General features: G+C 49.9%; 1 protein-coding gene across 2 annotated transcripts in view; it reads right to left on the bottom strand.

Moving 5' to 3' along the window:
* Positions 1 to 23,453, bottom strand: part of SH3PXD2B (SH3 and PX domains 2B) — a 64,929-nt gene that overhangs the window by 5,997 nt on the left and 35,479 nt on the right. The window contains exons 4-10 of one of the 2 annotated variants that reach the window (XM_025155036.3): positions 19,490 to 19,566; positions 17,034 to 17,125; positions 8,882 to 8,907; positions 8,476 to 8,511; positions 3,310 to 3,444; positions 1,716 to 1,820; positions 945 to 1,028 (exon numbers count right to left, since the gene is read on the bottom strand). In XM_025155036.3, the coding sequence (XP_025010804.2) occupies positions 945 to 1,028; positions 1,716 to 1,820; positions 3,310 to 3,444; positions 8,476 to 8,511; positions 8,882 to 8,907; positions 17,034 to 17,125; positions 19,490 to 19,566 (555 nt within the window). The remainder of the gene's footprint in view (positions 1 to 944; positions 1,029 to 1,715; positions 1,821 to 3,309; positions 3,445 to 8,475; positions 8,512 to 8,881; positions 8,908 to 17,033; positions 17,126 to 19,489; positions 19,567 to 23,453) is intronic. The other variant, XM_425197.8, reaches the window with a different exon arrangement.

Genomic DNA, 23,453 nt, shown 5'->3' with positions numbered 1-23,453 from the left:
CCTCAACATGGACTACCTACATTAAGCTCCCCTTATCTTGATTTATATGATAGCTCTCCCTCTCCTTGCTCTTCAGAGCAGCCCTTGTATCCATCCATTTCAGTTCAGATTTCTCTGGGAAAAAACTCTGCTATACAGGGAAAGGAATTCCACAGACCTGAGGAAGAAACTCCACACGTACAGTTGTGCTCTTAGACATAGCTCTCAAGCTGCTCTGTGACAGCAAGTCTACATGAATTTCCCTATTCAGCAGTTGTGTTCCTCGAGAGATTGCCCAAAACCACGTAGTAGGCCTGGAGCGTCCGCCGGATGAAACAACAGTAAGCAGGGACACCGATGCTCTGCCCTTCAAAGGGAAGGGTAAAAACCCTAACAGCCACGTGGGCAGCTTGTCAGACAAAATGGTTTATCCATCTACTCTTCTCCCTCACCTGGTCCTATAATTTCTGGATGAAATCCAAGAAAGCTTGGAATTCTGTGCTTAAGCAGTGCTACAACAGACTTTTCACAAAATGCCCTTTACACTATCTCCAAAACCCACACCTCTGGACATTCTTATATCCTCACTATACAGTTTTTATGTCTTTGCCTTCTCAGAAGAGCAAAGCTGTAGGAAGACCTCATTCCCCACCCACTTTGTGCAAATGAAAGGGCTCATGCAAGGCCCAAGGCAGCAGTTGGAAGAAATCTTCATAAACGCATTGGGAGAAAGCAGAAACTCCAGCCTGTGTACCCAAAACAAGTCTAACAACGTTAGAAGGAATAGCTGGCAGAGGAAAGAGAAGTGGACATGAATGGGTCTGACAGAAGGTGGAGAAGCATGTACAGCATGTACCAAGCACTGACACAAGCAAAGTTCATCACATGCAAAGCAATCAAACATGCACACAACAAAGCACCAAGCACAAAACAAAGGCAGCCAAACACATCTCTACAAAGTCCACCTTGACCCCATCCACTTGTGTACAAGTCCCCAAGAGTCCGACGGCGGCCAACATGCCTGGGCAGAGACCAGTATCTCCATGGGACTGGGGAGAGCATGTCAGGGGAAGCAGGAGGATAAGAGAGGACATAAGGAGGCAGCACTTCAGTTCTAAGAGGAGATAGGGCTGACACCAGAGAGAGGCAGAGACTGTACTCACTGGGATCCTGCCAGGGGCCCTCTGCATTTTGAGCCCCCCTCCCACCTCTACCTCCCCAGGCAGGGGCTGAGCGAACTACAGCATTGTTCAGAGCATACAGTGTCCAAAGGGAAGGATGTGTTCTCCAGGCATGTTTTGGATTTACTGTATGCAGTTTTACTGTACAGAAAAGCTGCAACTTTGCTATTCTCACAACAGGAGCTCATGCATGCTCTTGCTTTCTGCATGAGATTAGAAGACATAGGAATTGTCCTAGGACCTTTGCTCCTCCTCCAGTGCTCCCTGGGATTAAAGGGAATATGATGGCAGGACTGGGTCTTCCCTGCAGGAGGCACCTTCAGCTCCCCTGGGGGAACAGAAATGGCAGCAGTTATACTGCCAATATCCACCAGCCTCACTCCTGGTACAGCACTGCATGGGTAGGACTGTTAAGAGCAGATGCAACTGCAGCACCTGTGGCTTTGTTCTTCCCAGGGCTCTTCTCCTCACTAGGTCAGACAGAACTACACGATCCTGCAAGCTGCTCAGCACAGCAGACAGAAGCTGGGACAGTTGTTTCCAGCCACCTCTTACCTTCATCGGGCTGCATTGAGAGCTCATCCTGGACGCCATCCTGGGCCTCCAGACAGGTCGCTGGCACCCAGCCTTGCTCCTCTGATGTGCTTACAAACCACCAGCCTGGGAAGAAAAAAGCAGCTGGCTCAGCCAAGGACATCAACCTAAAGCCACCTCCCTTCCTACCAACCATGACTCTGGGGGCTGTGCCTCCTCCGTGCTGCCACGTGAGAGGCTGAGATCACCCCAAAGCAACAGAGCCATGTGCTATCTGAAAAGGAGCGCAGACAGCAGCAAGGGAGAACTGCAGCTTTATGATATCTACATGTACAGTTCCCTCCCCACAGTCACAAAAACCAGGGCAGACTCTGAGAGCTGAATGACTCCAGCCACCTCGTTTGCTTTCCTTTTTTTTCCCTTCATGGTTCATTTTCCCTCAGCATGGGTCAGCAAGCCCAGTCTAATTAGCAGAGATGAATACACTGTCTGCAAATCGATAGCTGACTCCTGCTGTGCTCTCGCCTTCTTTACGTTTGTGGAAACAGCAAATTTTAAAAGCTAAGAGCAAATGCAGGATTAAAACATGAGCTCTCCCAGTGGAAGCCTAGCCAGCTCCACAGAGGCCATAGCAATCCTGGGCCACCCTGTGTGTCCAATCAAAATAAATGCATGCTCCTCAGTTATGAAAAGCACAAGCTGTTTGTGTCTTCAGAGGGAAAAAATAACAACCAAGCATTATTCTCAGAATCCCACCAGCGAGCCATTTAGAAAGACAACTAGATTGTCAGGGAGGGAAGCAGCAGCTACCTGCATGGGAGGGAAAAAATCAGAGCTGACATTTCATAAATAAATGATTTGCCATACCTGTTCAATTGGCTGTGCTAATAGGTTTCACTTGCTTTAGGGTTGCTTTTATTTTTCTCATTCTCAAAAAGCTGCTGGTTCAATTAATCCTCTTGGGATGGGGTTTCAGGAATTTTAAAATCTATTTTCATAATTTACCTTTAAACTCCCTGCAGTGAATACAAGTTGCTGAAGGAATAAATTCCCCTTTTGAATGAACTCCAGAAGGTGGACCCATGACATAACACCTTCCCTCTGCAGAGGGTAAGAGGCTGCTGAAGCTGTAGCAAGCACAGGGCTGGGCAGCTGAGTGCTGCACAGCGTTCTCTTTTGGAGGGGCAGGAATTGCAGCCGCACAATGGGGCTTCCATGGCCAGCATCCCCTCAGCTGCAAAACCAGCCTGCCAGTCCTTGGACTGCCTTTTGGCCACAGGACCCATCAGCCACATCTCTCAGCCCAAAGAAGCACAAAGTGAGAGCGTATATAAGATGGACGGCATCTAGTGCTCAGCGCAGCAGGTCATCAGACCCTTCCTTTAGAGAGAATCCCTAAGTCCTGTCCACATTCATGCAGCAATCCTGCAGACTGAAGCTTCCTTCACCTCTTACTTAAGCTGACCATCCAAGGACATCCCTGTGAGGTGCCCTGAGGCTGTTTCGCTTTCCTTCCTATTAAAGAAGACACTGACAGTACAGGATTGCTATTCCTGTCCCTGCTCTGAGGTGCAGAGCCGACCTGCAGCCCTCTGCCAAGCCTGGCTCTCTGTACCTGATTCGTTCTTCTCAATGATATCCACCAACTGGCCCACGCACAAGCTGATCTCGGAGCTCTCCTGCTTCTGGTAGTTGGCCACCACGACATACTGCTCCAGCACCAAGGGATCGACCGAGGCAGAGTCAGCTCCTGCACAGGGGGACAAGAACCCGGCCGCGTGCCGAGGTCAGCAGCAGTTCCTGACAGCACCGCTCCCGAGCAGCTCTGGGACACCCGGGCACCCCAGCATGAGAGATGTGAGCCAGAGGCTTGGGCAGGGTGAGGAGAAGAGGGACCAAACCAGCAGCCAGGTGAGACACGTACAGCCAGGTGAGGCCCTGCATTTGCTTCCACCTCCTGCTCACACACACAGAGCCGTCCAAGCGAGCCCACAACCACCACGAGACCAGCACATGGACCTGCTCAGACCCAGCCCAGCACACACAGCCTGCACAGAGTTCTGCTGCTCCTGGCTGAACACCTGCACACCTGGGCAGAAGGGCATCTGCAGGGTACAGCAGCAACCCCATCACTGCCCTTCCCACGGATCACCAGTGGTTTGCTGTCTTGGCTCTTTGTTCCACTAACAATGCTCAGCTCCTACAGAAGATCCCAATTCCACGTCCACTGAGAAAAAAATACCCCAGTAGGGGCAGACAGACAGGATACACAGAAAGCAGAGCGAGCCCTGCACCAGCAAGGGGCCTGACACCTGGCAGGGATGGAAGCAGCTGGGGAGCCCTGGCTGGCTGTGCCGAGCTGGCCAGGCTGAAGGTGGCACTGCAGGCTAAGGTGAGCGGCCAGCCAGCACTGCACCAGGGGACCAGCAGGCACCTACCAGGCACAGGAAGGCGATAATCATTTATACTTTCCAAGCACGTTTTCATTTAGGAGAGTGCTCTGGATACAGACCCATCCCCTTTGCTTGGCATCACTTACCAAGGCATCACTAGAACAGAGCTTTGAAGTCAAATCGATCTCTGCTTTAGAAACGTGGCCTTAAGTTTGTCTCTCTGCACGCAGCAAGACTCCTCCACTCCCACAGGCACACAGATGTTTGCTGTCACACCACGTGCAGGGAGATCGTGAAGCAACCCAGGGCTTTGCAGACCTGTGGATGCTCAGTGCTGACCTCAGACTCCTCAGCCCCACCACGGAGGGCATTCCCCTGGGCTCAGCCTTGTACCAAGTCACTTGCTTACCCAGAGCACAGGCAGCACTTGTTTGTCTGCCTGCAAAAGCCTCTGAGGAGCAAAAAGGTGTCAGAAGTGCCTGTACTCTTCTCCCTGCTGTCCCAAGCCTCCAGCGCAGCACTTTGCCTTGCAGCTTCACAGCCTGCCAGCTGAGGATACTGTTATATTACCTAATTCTCCCAGGTGCTGTAAAAATTAATTAATATTTGCCAAGCGCTTTGGAAATAGAGCAGTATTAATTATTACAGTGCAAGTGACACAAAAGACTCACACACCTGAGTATAGCTGTTAAGTCACAGTTACTGGGGCTGTGGGGGCCTCCAGTTGTGCATCAGAGGCAGAAATCACTACTACTCTCTGGCTGCCAGGGCATAGCAAATACATCAGACAGTGACCTCCCAAGCTCAGAGGGTACCAGAAAGCAATGATACAGAGTGGTGTTCCCTTGGGATGCAAAGGCAAAACAAATCAGGAAGACATTTCCACATTGCTGCCCTACAAGAGGACTCAATGGCTTCCCCATCACCTAAGAGGTCAGAGATCTTTCCTATCATGGAACCTATTGCAGGGCACAATCCTGCAATGAGCAGAGCAAGAGGGATGAGTAGAGATGGACGGGATCTAACAGCAGTGCTGGAACCCCCTGCTGCCTCAGGTCACCACCTCTCAAATTGGTTCTGAGTAAGAATGACCACAACCAAGATTTAAATGAACAATGTCTTTTTTAGGACAGTCTTATTAAACGAAAAAGAGACAAATTGTCCATGCCCTTCTGCTATAAACAGCTCTCTGCAGAGCTGCAGGTGAGCTGACCAAGCACAAAGGCTCTGTTACCACTAATGAAAGCTTCTTCCATGCCATAGCCCAGAGGTGGGGCACCAAACAAAAATAGGCCCCTAAAGTGAGTGGAGGAAGCCAGGAATTTGGAGACTCTCTGTTTTACTAACTCAATTAAAGGTTTGTGCTTATAGGGATCAGAGGATTTACTCAGCCCCTGAGAGCAGAATAACAGCTACAGGAAGAGAGAAATACTCTCCTTTCTGCCTCCCCAGCTGTAATTACAAACAATGCTCTGAGGCTATTTGTAGTTTCAGCAGGCAATTCTGGATCCTCCAATGTACCTATTAAACCAGCAACACAACTGGTAAACCAAGCTTGGAGGAAGAAGTAGGAGTTAATTTGAGGTGTGCTTTCACCTGGCATAATCATCCTCAACCACAAAAATACACAGTCAAGTTAACAATAAAACGTCCTATTTATGGGCAGACTTAGTCTCTTAAAATAGCAATGGGATAAACTTAATCGTCTACAATAGTGCCAGAAACTCTGGAGTTTTAGAATGGTCCTCCTATGGCTGCTGTAGGATATGAGAGCTGTGCTTGTTGTCCCAGATAAAACAAATTTTAGACCAAAAGCCATTGTGGGAACATTGCACAGCACAGCAAAAGGGATGCGGCCACACAAGAAGGCATGTGAAATAAAGCTGACAGGGATATGGGAGCTCTTCTAAGGCAGCTCCACCCAAATAAAAACTGCTGAGACAGTCTCAGGCTTCTGTGCACTGTATTAATGCCATAATTAACCTATGAATCTCCATCTGTGCTTCTGCAGAGTTCAGAAAGGAGTGAATAGAAATGTTTGAATGAGCCTTGGGACCGATTATGATGATGGCTAGCAGGCATACCTAAATCAGTGGCCAAGTTGGTCTTTGAAGCTCCAGACTGTGGGGAATAAACAGGAAATAATGCTCACCAACTAACGTCAGGTGAGTCCCTCTTTCTGGGCCTCCCCACAACCACACACATCCCTTCAGCCTCCTGGTCCCCATGGAAGGCTGTGGGCAGCACTTCAACCCAATGTGCAGCCCAGCACTCGGCTCCAGCCCACATGAAACCTGCCAGGTGCTCAGAAGCACTGATCGTCCCAGAAGAGCAGCTGAACCCCCCTTTGGCAGTGCTGCAGAAATAAGGAATTCCAGCTATCAGATGCCCCCTCCACAAGGAGATTATACTAAAAGAGCCCTTTTTTTTGTGCCTTATTGCTTATTTGCCATCTCAAAGCAGGCCTGGCTTGAACAACTGATGAACCATCAGGGGCTTCCTCAAGGCAGGAGAGGATTCCAGGTGACAATAACAGAACCAAATTCTGTTTCTTCTGCCAGAAGATGCATGGACAGCAAGAGGAGTCTCCGAACACACCTGGCACAAAGCATCAGCTAGCTGCAGTGCTACTGCACACAGACACCTTTCCCCTACTGCACATATGCCACAGCCAAACCATGTGCCAGTGCCATGGTCAGAGCACTGCACCCTGTCCTGCCAGAACAGGGCTCTGGCTTGGGAATTACCCAAGCTCTCCATTCCCTCTCTCTCAGTGGTGCTAAGCAAACAGCATCCCAAAGAGCATTTTCTCTTTGCCCTCAGCAACAGTGTCATCTGTCAACCTGCCACAGCACGAGGGAGCTGCCCATAAAGCCACTTTCTAATGGGCTTGTTGGAAATGAGGTGGCAGAACAAAGCTCCATACACAAACAGGAGAAAAGCTCCTGCTTCTCCAACAGCCAGTGTCCTTAGAAAAATTCTGCTGCATAACTCATTTCTTTGAGGGCAGAATTCAGTTTCTTCCTTCTCCTCAATCCTAGACAGGTCTTCTTTTCTCCTGCTTAATAGAAGCAATCTAAACACACACTGTTCTCACAGGGAAACATAACACCCCTCCCTTACCCAGCAGATGTTCCCACTGGGCCATCACACCAGAGACGTTTCCAAGACAAGGGATTCTGTGTCTTCATTTTACCTCTGCTCCATCAAAAGAGAGGAGATAGAAAAAAAAAAAGCACAGCCTGTTTTCATCCCACCCCCAGCCAGATGCCTCTCTCTGCTACCACATGGGCTTGCAGTGAAGAGAGTAACTCAGCTTAAAGCAAAACCTTCAGCACATCTCTGACAAAGCTATGTAAGACACACCAACACAGCAGGAGAAAGCTAGTGTGAAAACTGCAGCCTGTGCTTGCAAAAGGCCTGGGAGAGCTCTAAAGTGGCCCACGCAAGGCCCAGGTTTGCCAGACATACCTTGCAGCTGTCAGAGTTTGAGAAGTTGTTGTCTAAAGGTTTTAACCATGCTGGCAGCCCCCTGTTAGTCAGTCAGGAGATCACCTGGTTATGACTCGCCCAGAAGAACAGAGCAAAACCAGGAGCCACCACTGGAGCAGACAACACCTGCTTGTCAAATGCACCCTACAACTCGTCTCAGTAAGAGGTTGGGACGCCAGCACCTTGAGGGAGGGATGTCCTCCAGATCCAATAGAAAAGAAGGTGGAATTCAGTCTTCCAAGTCTTCCCTGTTCTTTTTCTCTCGCCTTAGAGAGGAACACGCTCACCTACAAGTAAATTTGCTTATACAGCTTAAGGTGGCGTCAACTACCAGGCCAAAAATCTTCCCACAGCTATTTCAGCAGCATCTCCATTCAGCCACGGCTCAGACCTCCCTTTCCAAAGGTCCCGGTGCCATTTTGTAACTCCTGCAGCTGTGAGATGCCCTCAGATAACCGCTGAAACTCACCAAACAAGGGGCCTTCAGAGATGTGCCCCTCTCCTGAGGAGCAGAGCATCCCAGATCCATCCATCCACCCAAAGGGTCCCAATCTGGTGCAACTCTGAAGCAGAAAGTGCTGCTGCACCAGGAGACTTTCAGCCCCATGGTGGTCACCTCGCAGCTCACACACTCCTTCAGGCCTGAGGGCGCCGTGACACTGTGGTTGCACACTCCTGGCTGGAGACAAAGCCCTGTCCTTCACCTGAGGCTGTAACATAGCTCTGTGCCTGCTGCACCTCCTTGTTGCTACCGCCCTGTGTTTCCACCAGCCACCACAGAAAGCTACAGTGATGTGACAGCTGATGCAAAGGGCTTGCCCACCCAGACAGAGCAGGTGCCCCACGGCAAAAGGCAAAGCAAGAGCAAGGCCCAGGGAGCGTGCGGCGGTTACTACCTCTCTGCAGGAAAGAGGTCGTTCTCTGGATAAACCCTGATGGAGGAACAAAATGAGGGGAGATACGTTGTGAGGGGAGGAAGGACATGGGGGTGACTGCAGTGGTGGGTATGGCTCAGTGAATGAGCAGATGAGGAGAGCGGCAGGCGCCTGTCACCCCATCCCTCCATGGGACGCCTGCAGGGGCAACGAGGAACTTCAGCCTTCATGTCCTCAACGCCATCCCCTCTTTGGAAGCACACTGGGAGGCAGGGACAGGGCATGGAGAGGACGTGGCATGTTGGGGAGCCCCACAGGGGTTGGCAGCAGTGCCCATCATGGGGCTAGGCTCCTGTGCAGTACTGCGAGGCCAAGGCTGTGGGTGGAAGGAGGAGATGGTGAAACTGGAGAGGGGAAGAGTGCTTACCAGATTTCTTCTTTCCAATGGGCTCCCTGAAAAAGAGAAGGAAGAGCATCAGCAAAGGGATGGGGACAGCTGGGTTGTTTGCCACAGGAAACCTATGCAGGAGAGCACAGCTGTGCTGGTTCCAGTGGTGCTGCTGACCTCCCTCACACCAGCTAACGATCCCCACAGGCCAGATACTAGCCTTGCACCTCTCTCCCTCTCACTGAGTGCTTTTGCCTTCCCCAGAGTGAAGCTCAGCCACTGGTCTGGCTCCTCAGTGGCTCGCTCTGACAGCCACAACTCCCACCATGTCACTCAGAAAAGACATGCAGACTAGGATGATTTGGCAGCAGTCAGGAGCAAGGGAAACCCAAACCCCCTGGGCACAGTCCACAGTTCTCACAGGAGTGGACACCACTTCGAATATCAAGAGGGGAATACCGAAGTTGCTCCATGTCCTGCACTTCTCCTGGGGACAAGGATGGGGAGCAGGGCTGGGGAGGGGGCAAGCATTTATGCCTCAAAACAGAACAGCTCACTGAAGTGGTGTTGGAAGGATGAACACAAAGCAGGAGCTATTCACAGGCACAAGGAGGCACTATGGACAGCACTGGCCATGCTGATGAGATGGGTTAGAAACCAGAGGTCTTGTGTCCCTTCCATCACCACAGTACCAATAAGAAACATGGTTGCTGGACAGCCTCACACCCTGGGCACAGCCCTCTTCAGGCACAATAAAACATGGGGCATTTCATGATTAAAAAGCAAACAAACTCAAGAAAACAGGCACTGAGACAAACCTCAAACAATCACAGATGACAAACCAAGGCACCAAACCAGGCTGAAATCCAAACAAATGCACCAGCCCCGTCCACAGCTCCAACTGCAGCGGTCCATGCTGCTACAAAAGAGCTCTCAGCACTTCCACATAATTTGCCACTATGGCCTTGAAATGCTGCACTACAATGGGGTGATGAGAGCAGGTGAGCATGCTGGAGGTGGCAGGTGGACACCGCATCTTTGTGTTGATGGGAAGGGCTGCTGCTTTTCCCTGACATCTGCTAAGCTTATTGCTGTAACTCATCCCCCTGCTTCCTTTTCCTGTCCGGGTGAGGGGGCAAGGAAGGAGTACAATTTCACTTTGCTTCTGGATTGTTCCTGGCACAGGTACAAAGAGACACAGCTCTGAACACCAGCCCACCACCACCTCGGAGGGCACAAGAACTCAGACAGGACAATAAACTCTGACTGATTGCCAGCAGCACCTCCTCCTGCTCTGCTTCCCATGGGCCAAAGAAAGGCATGCAGCAGTGTGCACATACAGCCTCCTGGAAATTGGTGCCTCCAAGCAGAGAGGGAAAGGCTGCCTGCTGCTGGGAAACTCATCTAGCTCTCACCCACACCACAGTGTGTGTATGAACCAGGCAGCCACAGCACAAGGACAAGGTACCAGCGCATAATGATGGCAACATGCCACCAAGCAGCCACACAGAGCTCTCCAAGAGGTAACAACCAGGAGAGTTCTCCAGCTGCTTCCCAGGACATTCCCAGCTCCCCGTCATGGACACTGAAGGCGTGGGTCATCGTGTAATGGGAATCTCACTTAAAACACCAAACCAAATAGCATTAGGGTGCAGTAGGCTCAGTTCAGTATCCTTCAGGAACATAATAATCCCCAAGTGCAATCCTTAAAGGACACTTACTAGCAGAGAACACTAAGGATCAGTACATACTTTTAATGTCTTTTTTCCTTGAAAAAAAAATATAGATAGATATATTCTCATCACAATCTTCTACAGTGTGTCAGACAGCATTGCCCTGGAGCCAGCGATAGGAAGGAGGTGAGGAGCACAAGGCTGCAGGCAGGCAGGTTTGAAACCAAAAGAGCATGCTGCTCTCCAACAATATGTAGGTGTAAGCCGTTAATCTCCTATTTCAGCATGTTGTGGATGCTGACGGTTTTTTTTACAGGCTTCCAAGATTGTACCTCAGGCATGAAATGTTAATTACAAAACCAGGAAAGCTATGACAGCGCCTAGAGAAGAGCTGCTACAAGCTTGCTTGACTTCAAGCAACCACTGCGGTCTGGTGGCTGCTGGATTAGGCAGGCAGCTGCATGACACAGAGGTGGTTCTGCAGGGGGCATGCAGTAGGGCCCACCTTGCACTGGGACTCTGTGACACTATGATGGGATGATAATTGCAGGGCGGCCAAGTCTTTGGCTACAGCAAATGAGAACTAGCCCAAATGCAGCAGCCACAGAAATGAAGTAAAAGTGCTGCTTACCTTCAGGAGGCCTCAGGTAGGCAGGGATCTCCAGCAAGAGATACCCTCAGCTCCACTGCCAACCCATAAATGAGGTCTGAGAAGGGGTGGATCCTGGCTCCACCCCTTCTGGTCACTCAGCTGCATTGCATACACCTGAGCTCCTCTGAGTTGGCCCTGCCTTCCCCCCAGGTGCTCCATCACTGCTTCAGGCCATGACTTAGCATTTCCACTACAGACTCACAAGAGGAAGATCCCATGGAAGAGTCTTGGGACAAAGGCCCTGGCACAGCACAGCACCTGCAGACCTCAGCACCACCCGTACTGCCCCACGGTTACAGCCAAGTGGCAGAGTGGGAGAGGGACAGCAGAGCACAAACACCAGGGTGGCAACTCCAGCTGCTGCAAAGCCAACCACGCAGCCCACAATCAACAAGCAAGATGACATAGGTCTGAAGTCACCATTCCAAGAAAACATTTCCCGCAGAAAAATCTATTTCTTGTAAATAATAATAAGCCCTGCTATAATACATCACTGCTATCAAAATAACTCTCAGGAGGCAGCTCAGCTTCTAAGTATTCAGCAAGCGTAGAGATGTAAGAAGTCTTATCCAGGTATATGCAAGTAAGACAGGCTGAGAACTGGGGTACAACAAGGCATTGTTTAACAGAGCTGATGTTCAGCAAATGCTCCAATGAATGAGGTCCCTGCACCCAAGCTGCAGTGCCAGTACCACTCCTGTGTTTAACTGCTGGAAAGCTGTCTGAGCCAAACCTGTGGGCTCAGAAGGCTGCCCTGTGCCCTGTAAGCACAGAAAATCAAGTGCTCTGTTCATGCAAGGAGCTTGTGATGCAGCAAGCCATGTTTATGCATAGTGGCTTCAACCCCATTACTATTTTTTTCTGCTGTCACCTGGAAAGGACAGTTCTCAGCCGAGAATGACAGAGACCACTATTTTGGAGCTGAGATCCAGCCTGAGCTCCTGGTGAATCTGCACGTAGGCACCAGCAGCACCGCAAAACAAACAATTCCTTATACAAGCTGTAATTTGTCTGGAGAGCAGGACACGGTTCAAAAGCCACAAGCCAACCAGCATCCTTATCCAAACCAACATCCGTCAGCTCAGGGAGCTCGAGTTTACGGGCAAAAGGAATGGCTCCCTACATGGGACAACCACTGCATCCTACAGCAGGGACCTGAGCTCTCCTTTTTCTGTTAAAGCCCTGCTCACCTGGCCCAGGAGTTCAAGCCCCCATCCCCTCAGACACCGTGTGAGCATCGTGAGGAAAACTTTTGATGCTGGGACAACTCCACTACTGGAAAAGATAAGCAGGTGAAAAGCTCCAGGGAAGCAGGAAGGAAAGAGACTTCTTTGGGGGAGACACCGGTTATGAGTCTGTTCTTCACATTTATGGAAATAAGGCAAAGGAACAGATTTGCTCTCTATTGCAGTGCTGGAAATATGCTTGTCTAGCACTGTCTTCTGGTGCTTTGGACCTAACACAAATCTTTCATCCACCAATGGCTGCTGGCACAGTGGCCCTAAGCAGGACCTTTCGATCACTCATACAGAGACAAGCTGGCACAATCAAATCTCACCAGCTCTCAAATCTCACTGACTCTCATTTTGGCTCAGTTCTCCCTTCACTGATTTACTGGGGCTAGTGACTGCCTGGAGTCCTCATCAATCTGAGTATGGGAAGCAATTTTTTACTATACCATTGCCACCCTCACCTCACTGCCCAGCACCAGAACCTTAGCATTAATAAAATTATGAAGGGCTGCTGAGCTTTTGCTGCAGGCATAACCTCATTAGCAGCACACGCTCTTATCTGGTTGTGCCCCACACACCTCCTGCAGACCTCTACCCCAGCAGCAGAGCTGCACTGCCTTTGCAACACTCCCAGATCCCCCTCTGTAGCCTGGCTGTAAGAGGAATTTGTCCTGACTGTGTTTGCCTGGAGCTCTAGGCACACAGGGCAGCCAGACCGATAGGGGAGTTCCCACCTCCACTGACATCTGCTCTAAGGGTCACAATCCCTTAAAAGACCCTCAGAGAGCTGCTACTGGGACTGCTCCCACCCCAGCTCTGAGCTAAGCTGTAGCATGCTGGCCAAGGAGCACACAGGAGCCTTTCAGCACCACCCTCCCTTTCTGGAGGGACATTAGGATTAGGACACACCTAGTACATTAGGGAAAAGCTGCTTCAGAGAAGGAATTTACATATTTTGAAGACACTGCTATCTCCTGAAGCCAGTAGCTTTCAAACCACAAATCCACAGCGCGTGCAGAGAGGTGCCCGAGGACAACTTTTAGGCACGGCACCAGATAATAAATTTGCTCAACAGGTTCCTATGCTGGAAAAAAAACCAACAACAATCGGGGGTTCGTATGCTGAAAGGTTCAGAACAACAACTTTTAGTGTCTTACACAAGACAGGATGCCCAGCTACCAGAAAGAAAACAGCCTTTACTGCAAGATGCCTCTCACAAGGAGCTCACCTCCACAGCCCTGGGAAGCACACGAGAGCTCCATTTCCATTGCTCCTCACTCGTACAGTACAGACAATTACTGAAGAGTCCCTCGGGATCTTCCTGTTAACCTGGGCTCCTGTGGGTGAGCAGCAAGCAGCTGAATGCCTTGGCTCAGCAGTGGCTTTGTGCCCAGCAGCTCAGATGTCCCCAGCCTTATCCCAGCAGCTCTCTGCTGCGGTCAAAAACTGCTTGAAATTGAAAAAGTGTGGTTGAGGGGTGAGAGGCACACATAGCAACCTCCCACCTCAACAGTCGAGCATTCTGCTGCCAGTCAGACCTGCTGAGATCTGCGGCAAGCAGGAATTTGATGAGTTTTCTCCTTTGAAACTATGGCTTTCATAGGGCTTCCATACAACACCAGGGAGAAAAACCCCACAGCCCCACTGATTGCTATCTTTCTCATTCCACAAGCATTTCTTTTCTTTCCCCACTCCAGCTCTGCAGAGTCACCTCTTCCCAAATTCAACCCATCCCTCCAGATTACGGCCCCTCTTTACCCATCGCTGGGCAGCCCTCTGTGGGCTCACTGAGTTATCTCAGTCCAGAGCTTGCTGGACAGAGCTCCACGTCACGAAAGCCACTGAGCATCTGTGCCAGTGGAAACACCACAGCCTCAGCCCACTCCTGTTTGAAGTGGTCCCTCTGGGCAGGAGGATGCTGGAAAGTTGGCGAGTGTGTGCAGAGGGGATGGAGCAAGGGCTTCACCTCCCTCTTCCACCCCCCTAGCACTGCAGATTCTTGTCTCAACTCAGCTTTTAGCTATGATCTATTGCCCAGTTGGAAGCAGTGGGGGAAAAAGGATGCATTTGACTCTTTCCCTCTCCATTCAGTCCCCTTCTCCTCTATCTCCCTCTGTGCATGCCAGCAGCAGTGCCAGAGGTTGTAAAAAATGAGTGAGAGATTGAGAAAAGCCACAGCTTTCAGGTCGGTAACCAGTGACTGGCTTTTGTTGGTGTTCTCAACACCAGTAGGCACTGTACGGAAGCTGCACTGCAGGAGAGCACGAGGAAAGCCTTGGATCTTCCCAGGAAGAGCTCCAATGTTGGGGAAACAGACACTAGAGGAGCCCAGAGACAGATACATGGGCTGTCCAGCCTCCTCTTCCCAGTGCAAAGGCTGCCAGATCTAAGGACTAATTCACCTTTTGCAGTTAAACAGAGCTCCATGGACTGCAATCTGCTGCAGCTCTTGAAAGTGGCTTCACGTCTCAGCATGATGCGAGTGAGGGAGATCCTCCTCTGCATACTCCAGGAAAAATAAAGCAGAGAACACATCCAGAGGCACCCGAGGGCACATTCCCATCACCAACACCACCTACTGCTCTATGCTGCAACCTGGGGCAGGCCCTGAGATGTCAGCCACAGAAACGAAGGGACAGGGAGGGACAGGGAGCAGAACACTCCCAGCCACAGTGCCACATCAGCGGCGGCTTGGCTTGGCACAAAGCATGCTGACCAGTCTTTTTTTCCTCCCTCATTCCCACCTTCCAACCACCCAGCATAAAAGCTGCCTTTCTTTTTTTTTTTTTTTTTTTTTTTTTCCTTTTTTTCTTCTCCGCTCATGGCCTGGCTGCCTTTCAAGTTCCCAGAGAAAAGTATTTATCCCCTTTATGAACGATGACATCCGGCCAAACCCCAGACACACCATCACGTCTGATCCAGCCCAGCCGTCCATCATCGTTCCCATATCGTTATGGGTTTGCTGGCCGCACGCCAGCGCGCAGGGCTCAGGAAAGGGCTCCCACCAATCTCTCCAGAGGAGAGAGCCAAGGACTTTTATTAATTAGCATTTTGAATTGTAGCTAATAAATACCCCTCTGGCATTCAGGCTGGGATATGAAACACAACAAAGACGTCCTTGAGATGCTGCAGCGTTTTGCCGCTGGAGGCAAATGGACGAGAGTTACCTGCTATGTCTTTCTGCATACTGCAAACTCACCTCTCCTCCCACGAGAGCAGTGGAAGGCAGCACATCCCATCGCTGCATTCAGCAGCCCCTCACTTGCTCATTCACCCAGCGCTCCAGTGGCCAAACACACAGCAATTCTGCAGCACGGGCATCCTACAACCTCCTGTGTGTGCTGGTGTCCCAATCCCAGCCCCTTTCAGTAGGTAACTCCCTTTGCAAAGCAGCTCATCAGCTTCTTGCAGAGGGCTCAGACTTGTGCTCCCTGTGCCCTCAAACAGCTCCATCTGCTGTCTCCATCCCATGAAAATCCCCACCCACTGTCCCCACAAGCTTATGCTGTTCTTGTGTCTCTTGCTTGCCCCTGAGCTGCTGTCTTTGTTGAGAGACAACTATCAAGGCAGGTTAAGTGCTGAGCAATAGTGGGGCAGGATGGATGAGAGGACCGGCTGACAGCATGCAATTAGTTAATGGGCTGCAGGGCCCTCAGACCAATCTCATCAAGTGACTGAGAACTGCAGAGGGAATGACAACAGGCCAAGGAAGGGGAATCAAAGGAGGAAAACAAGGATGGAGGAAGGGGGGAATTAAAGCAAACATATGAAAAAAAATCTAAAACCCAGAGAGAAGACATAATCCACACAAGCATAACACTTCCCTGAAGACCCAAAAGACTCAATGTTCCTGCTCAGAGGAGAAAAAACAAAATCCCTGTATCTATCTCCACACCCTTCTAACACAGGATGATGTCAAATCAATTTACTGCCTTATCCTTGCACAATTAATCAAGCCTCCTCCATTGCTCAACCTTCAGTAGAGCTATGCGTAGTGTCACAAGCAGCATAAAGAGAGAGCTGCATAGCAGGAGATGGAAGCAGCTACTCAGATTTATGCTGCTTGTGATTAGTAAGAGATGGGTGGCTCCTGGCCAAAGCAGCTCATAGTCACAAGACTTACAACCACACAGAGTTGCGTAAGGCACGCGAGATTCCTTGCAAACATTCCCTGTTTTGCATGGAAAAAGTCAGCAGTGATTACGGATGGAGCTCACAGACCTGGCTGAGGGAAAGAGCCCTTGAATGAGGCAGGGGAGATTAGTAGCTCCAGCCTGGCACTGCCATGAGAAATGAGGCTTTTCAGTCTGACCATGTTTCTGAAACCAGCATTCTAGAAGCAGAAAGCAGTGCCGTGCCCAGCTGGCTCAGGGGGACATCAACACTCGATGGGGTCCCAGAGCAGCGCACTCACTTTACTGCTGGGGACGGTGCACCAGGAGTTAGCTGAGCGGGTGGGGGTGTCCACCTGAGCTGCACAGTCCCTGTTCCCTCCGCAAGAAAGCATCCAAATCCCACATCTGTGATTCTTGGGAGGATCTCTAAAGGGATGTCGGACTCTTGGATGCTGGCAAGCTGAAGGCAATTTGAGTTTCATCACCACTCAGGTGGCAGCAGCCACCCAACCAACTTACTCTTTTGGGGGCGTCAAGTCGTCAGGTCGGGTCTCAAAGAACTGCAGAACCTCCTCACACTGGGAGATGTAGGGAGGCAGCTGGATCAGAGCCTGAGGGTGAAACAGAGACACTGGTGATGTGAAGCACTGCCACCTGAGCAAGGAGCCTCGGAGTGCAGACAGCGGGTCACAACTCCATGGAGCACTGTGCTCACGGGAAGGAACAGAGCCACCAGTGATGGTGACTGCAAAAAGGGAAACAGACATGCAACTGGAGATCTGAAATCATGGTGCAGGGCTGCAGCACTCGTCCCGAAGGAGACGTTTGACCCTCCATGTGCTGTCACAGCAGTCTCACAACAAAAGGAGTGAGGGCCAACTGAATCTGTATCAGAGACAAAGCCACATCTGCAAAGCCCTGGGGTTACCACACAGATCAGATGTGGCTCCATCCTGATCTGATTGCAGGCCCCCAAAAGCCTTCCAGCCATTCAGCACACGGTCACTCACTGCCAGCACAGCAGACAGTCAGACCACTAATCACAGCCCTGCTGCAAACAAGATCATGTGAGAAGACAGGAGAGAGAAAACCACTCACTCCATAGCTTTTGTGTGCAGAAAACGGCTATTCAAAGCACGGGATCTGCACAGATGCCATTCCCATGGGCTGCCACTCCCCAGCACCAAGCATCCCATGATCGAGACATCTTCCCGTGCCAAAATTCCCTTGATTCTGCAATGTGAAGAAGGCCCCACACCCTCTGATAGCAGGGGATGATCACAGAAAACATCTTATGACGGGAGGACAGAAGGCAAGACCCGCAGCTCATTTTTCAAGACACCAGGATGGAACTGGCCAATGGACTACTGCAGCTGTGGCCACAAACACAAGAAGGTCATGACTAGCATGATGGCTGTCCCACTTCCAGCTCTGCCACCAAAAAGACAGAACTGATGAGGGCCATCAGCACATGGCTTTGTGTTGGAATCACAGCAAGTCGATTTTGTCATTTATTGAAGACAAATACACCTCACTGCATCGGAATCCACTTTCCAGGGCTCTCCCGGAGACTGAAGATACCCCATTTCTCTACCAGGGGACAGCAAGAAAGCAAAATCTTTCCTATGCAGTTTCCTGTGGGAACCTGTTCACAGCAGATTTGCTTCACCCTCAACTCAGCAGGCCAGGGGATATTCTGCATTTCTGCTCTTCACCAACACTCAGTGTGCCCCTGCAGCAATAACCTGAGCAGGGAGAGCACGCTGGGACTGCAGGTCTGAGTCCTGCAGCACAACGTGCCCTGGAGGAGCTGTCTCTGCTTATACTGACCCTTTGCTCATCCCAAGGCTCTGCAGCTCTTTGGTCCCACGCCAACCTTCGAGTTCAGCAGCAGCTTTATGGTTAATAGCAGCAACTGGAAGGCCAGGATCGGTGTGCAGTTTTTTACTTGGCAATGCATTAATGTGAGGAGGAAAGAGAAGCTCTCTAAGTGGGTCATATAACATCAGCCATTATGTTCCAGTTGTTAAGTCAAATGGATTCATTATATTTTAAACCATTAATGGCATCATTCTGAAACAGACAGCTGCAGCATCTTTTCACTTAGGGACCTTCTCTTCTCAAAAATTAAATTTACTGCTGTGTGTCTGTGTGGAGCTGGTGTATTTTAATGACTCAGATGACAAGGCACTGGAGCCAAGCAGTGATTTGCACCATCAGCTTCCTGGTGCCACTCTGTTTGGACCTCACAAGTCCAAGCTCACCCAGCACCCTATCTCCATCACTCTAGTTGTCATCTGCTGTCCTGGCTCTCCATGCTTTTCACCTATAGCCCCACGGCACAGATGTCAAGAACCCCTTCACTAATTCACCTTTACCCATGTACTCGCTCCTGCAGCCACAACAACCTCCTCCCAGGTCCGGCTGGGTCCCCAGACCCACAGTTCATCTCGCCATGCAAAGGCACCTCTACGCCTCCCAATCCTATGGAATGTGACAAGCATTTCACTGTTTCCCCATCTTTTCCCTCAGGCTTTGCAGTCTTTGTATATGCTTTCAAAGGTATTTATAACGGACTTTGGAAGCATCACTCCCACTTCCAGACCATCTCATGGCTGCTCCACGTTTCCAGTGCCCTTCTTTGACATGGTGAGACACGGTATGATTTATGTGAAATAGTTTTTTGTAGACAACAAAACAAGCCTAACATTATAATCTGCTTTATACCATAGCACAGTCTTGTACATGGATGAAATTGTCTCAGCCTTACTGGAAAAAGGTCACCATCAGCTGCCTCTTGCCTCTACGTGACCATTGGGTGGGTTATCATCACCAAAAAGGTTTGATGGTGAGAGGGAGAGCTCACCCTCCACATTCTCCCACTAGTGGAACATCATTATATACTATCAGAAGGACAGGACTGAGCCTGATCAAGGTGGCCTCATCTTTGGTCAACACAAGAAATCCTCCCTTACCTTGCAGTACTCATCAATAGGTATCAGGCGCTTGACTGCGACATCACGGATGTGACTCCGGCGGAAGAGGATCTTCCCTGAAATGGGAGAGACAGAAGAAAAGAGCAGGTCAGTGCAGTGCTTGGGGACACTCCCTTTTGAGTCGCTCCATCAGGACCTTTTCCTCATGCATCTCACAAAAAACACCGTACCTACAGCACGTTCCCTCCTGTGCATTAAATCCCATGTTAGAACAAAATATACTTAAAATGGCAAGCACGTTTAAGCAGAGAGAAGAGCAACCAATTACCAGCAAAGTGCATCCCCATCTCCCCTCACCAACGTGGCAATGAAGGAGGAGCATGTGCCTGATACCTTACTGCCTGCTGGCAAGCACAGTGTATGCAGAAGAGTCCACTGACAAACTCCAGCCAGCCAGAGAGGTGGATATCTCTGCAACAGGGACATCTGTCCCCCACTGCTGGCCACAGGCTCTGGGTTCACTCACAGCACTCGGCTCCAGCGTGGGCAGCTGCCAAGCCAGGGGGTTCTCCCTGTGCAGCTCCGGTGTGGAATCGGTCCTTGAAGCCGCAGTGTCGGGACTGCAGCCATGAGTCAGACCTATAGGATTTTCCTTCCTGTCTGGGGCTTATTTTTGTTCTCCATTAATGGGATCCTCTTGCCACTCCACTTCTTCCCCTCTCGTCTGTGGTATGGCCCTGTTTCCTTTGAAGTCTAATGAGTCCTAAGTGCTTCAAGCTGCTCTCACAAAGAACAGCTTCTCTGGCTTTTAATGAGACAAAAGCCATCAGCGGACAGTGAAACAGATACACACACAGACTTTGTGATCAAAAGCACTGGTATGGTCACTGGTATGTGGTAGGGTTTCAGACTTTCAGCGCTCCATGAACCTACACTGGCACTTCTGCAATAGAATAACATGAAGAAATTGTGATTTGGGAGGGAATAATAAAGTTCCCACAAGTTCCTTCTGCCATCTCCTCTACCTACGTCTCTTTCTGTCCCTGCAGAGGTTTCTGATCCCACCACCAAACCCACAGTGTATAACCAATGTGTCTGTCCACACAGCCCCTTCATTTATCAAGGAGGTACCACTGGCTAAATCAGAAGCCAAACAACAGCACAACATCACAAAATGGGAAAGCACTCCAAAAAGTCACCGAGCCTTTCCCTGTGCTGTGGCTTCCCTCAGCCTCTCCAGCAAGCACTGCCAGGAGCTGTGGCAGCACTGGAACCAGGGCTGGATGCTACCAAGCTGCCTGTGAACAAGGATGGGTTAAAATGGTCCCATGCCTATCAAAGCTTTAATACCTTCCACTACTGCCTGACTCCAGTGTGCATGACTCGTGCAGCCTGCCAACACATTTTTTAAGCATAGAGGAACTAAAACAACCCAATTTCAGCCCGCACAGAGCATGAATCAGAACATTATGGAGAAGCCAAGTCTCCTATTAGGCTCAGTTAATGCAGAATGCCTTCAAGACTGGGCTCTCAAAGGGAGCACACAGCAATCACACTCAGTACTAGCTCCGTGCTTGCCCTCAAGTGAAACGCAAAGGGTCAGACTGCTCGTACCAGCATTGCTCCTCATTTATGTTCCACTGACAGCGAAGGGCTGAGACATTCATAGTGGGAAATACTCTCGTCTGAAATGCATTCCATCTTGCAGCCCGCCACAGCCAAGTCTGGCAGTCTGTGATACAGTGGAAAATAAAAATCCCCCCTCTATTCGATCTGTCTTTTAGAAGGGTGAATAGTCTGGGAACAGAAATTGTCTGGAAGGACTGGGAGGGAAAGGGAGCCACAGCCAGGCCGGAGCTCCCTCCCTTGATAGCAATGATTTTCCATCAGAAAAGCACGTGTTCAACAGTTTTGTCATCTGCAGTCATGGTGTATTTGCTGCACATATTCCTATTTGAATGACTGATGATTTTTGAAAAGATGAATTGATTGGAACGGTTTTGTTGCCAATTGTAAAGAATGGCTGCTTAGTTCTTACGTCTGCCAAAATCACTGATGGGTGTGCATATTATAGATGTCTAAAATAACACACTCTGGGTGTGGGAATATTTAAATGTTTAACAAACAGATGTTAGTGAATAATAATAAAAAGAATATAGTTATGAGGGAATAAATACATCACAATAACTGAAGAGATCTTAAATTAGCCCAGGCACAGAGCATATGAAACAGCAGGAAACCCAGCTCGTCGCTTGACTGGCTCTAGATCTTGTATTCCTCAACAATGAAGTTTATTTTCTAACAGAAAGCTGTTTTCCCATCAAAATGCCTAATTAACATAATTATAGGCCCTCCAGTGCTGCCAAATACAGCTGTCTAAATCCTTTGCTTGAAAAGCAAGAGAGAGCAGGAAATTGCTTCCCTCCTGGGTCAATGAGATGCATCCTTTTCCTGGGCACACCTTCTATAGACCCCATCCTCAACATGGGAATAAGAGTGCTGCCACTGGGGGCTTTCACGTGGCTGAAGACCATACAGTGCAAGAGAAGAGCACGGCATTATTCGTGTCCTGCCTGCATCCCTCCTTGCCGCAGCTCCTGCCCTCAGCCCCAGCACGAGAAGTACAAATGGGACAACATGAAGGAAGGCAATTCTGCACGTCTCGCTGACTGCTGCTGCAACCTCCACCACCTCCTCACTCCTGCTGCATCTCCAGCACTTAGAAATGATTCCATTTTCCTATTTACCTGCATACAGTGTTCATGCATGCACTAACAGAGCAACGACTCTCCCCTCGTTTGCACGAGAAAGGTCACCACATAAGGAAGTGCAGTAAATACAGTGCCCTCCATGCACACAAAGCTGTGAGCAGGTTTTTATCACCTGGGAATATGTCGAGCAAGGTGACAATTTAGGAAGTGTTCTTTCTTCTGTCTCATAAAACACTTCAGCTTATCCCAGTGAATACATTTGTGAAGTGCTACATTACCTCACTATCACTGTAGCTGCTCTGAAGCATCACACCTGCCTTCCCTGATATGTATTTGCTTCACAGCAGAAGTTAGGTGTCTTGCAAGCATATGTTCTTTAAGAGTAACCTGGCAGCATCATTATTCTTAATTAGCATTCTGACTGGAGAAATGTGACTAGCACAACGCATCCTTTACAGTTAGAGGGAATCAAACTGCAAAGAAAGATGAAATATAAGCAACTCCTTAGAAATCAAAGCAAATGAAGTCTCTTTTCACTGATTTTCAGTGCAGGAGTGGGAGACTGTTCCCTGCCTGCATCTCCATCTACACCTGATATACCACGTTCACACACTTACTGGTTCTCTGCAGCTGCTGGAGAGGACTGAGCAGTGCAGAATGGTTTATTATTATAGGACCCTCTGAAGTAACACGGATTAGTTTCATTTAGAAAGAAGGAAACCACCATAAATATTTACATCAACAAGGCATCAAAGACAAAATCAAACTTCACCATAAAAACACTGAAAGTGCTCAGCTTTCTATGCCAGGCTCTCCAGCACCCACTGGGTGCTTTGTGCATAACACAGAAGCAGCTGGGACAAATGAGGGACCTCCATCACAGCACCCCCAGCTGCCCCCTGTCCCCACAAACACCCCAGCAAAGGGCAGCCCTGGGCAGGGGATTTGCCAAAGAGGAGAACTACCAAGGGTACCTGATGCCAGCTGCAGACACTCCTCCTGCTCTTTCCCCTTGCTGTGCCTGACCTCTTCTCCCTCCTGTTCTGACCTGCTGATACAATCTGATCAGCTCTGGTGCTCACTTTGTTCCAGTGCTTCCATTTCCTCTTTCCCTGCCCTAAGCTCTTGGCAGACAGGAGGGAGCCAATATTGTTCTTCGCCTTGCTGGGAGGGCAACCTGGAAAACCACTGAGAGCCTTGGTGCTGTTTTCAGACTCCATCAGTGAGCACAGCTCACAGCCTCCTGGGACGTGATGCTCCCTGGTTACAGAGCTGTATGTAGATGTGCTCCT

The sequence above is a fragment of the Gallus gallus genome, chromosome 13 (assembly GCF_016699485.2).
Source record: "Gallus gallus isolate bGalGal1 chromosome 13, bGalGal1.mat.broiler.GRCg7b, whole genome shotgun sequence".
Lineage (NCBI taxonomy): Eukaryota > Metazoa > Chordata > Aves > Galliformes > Phasianidae > Gallus > Gallus gallus.
Note: the sequence above shows the minus strand (reverse complement) of the source record. Positions and strands in the feature narration are given on the sequence as shown.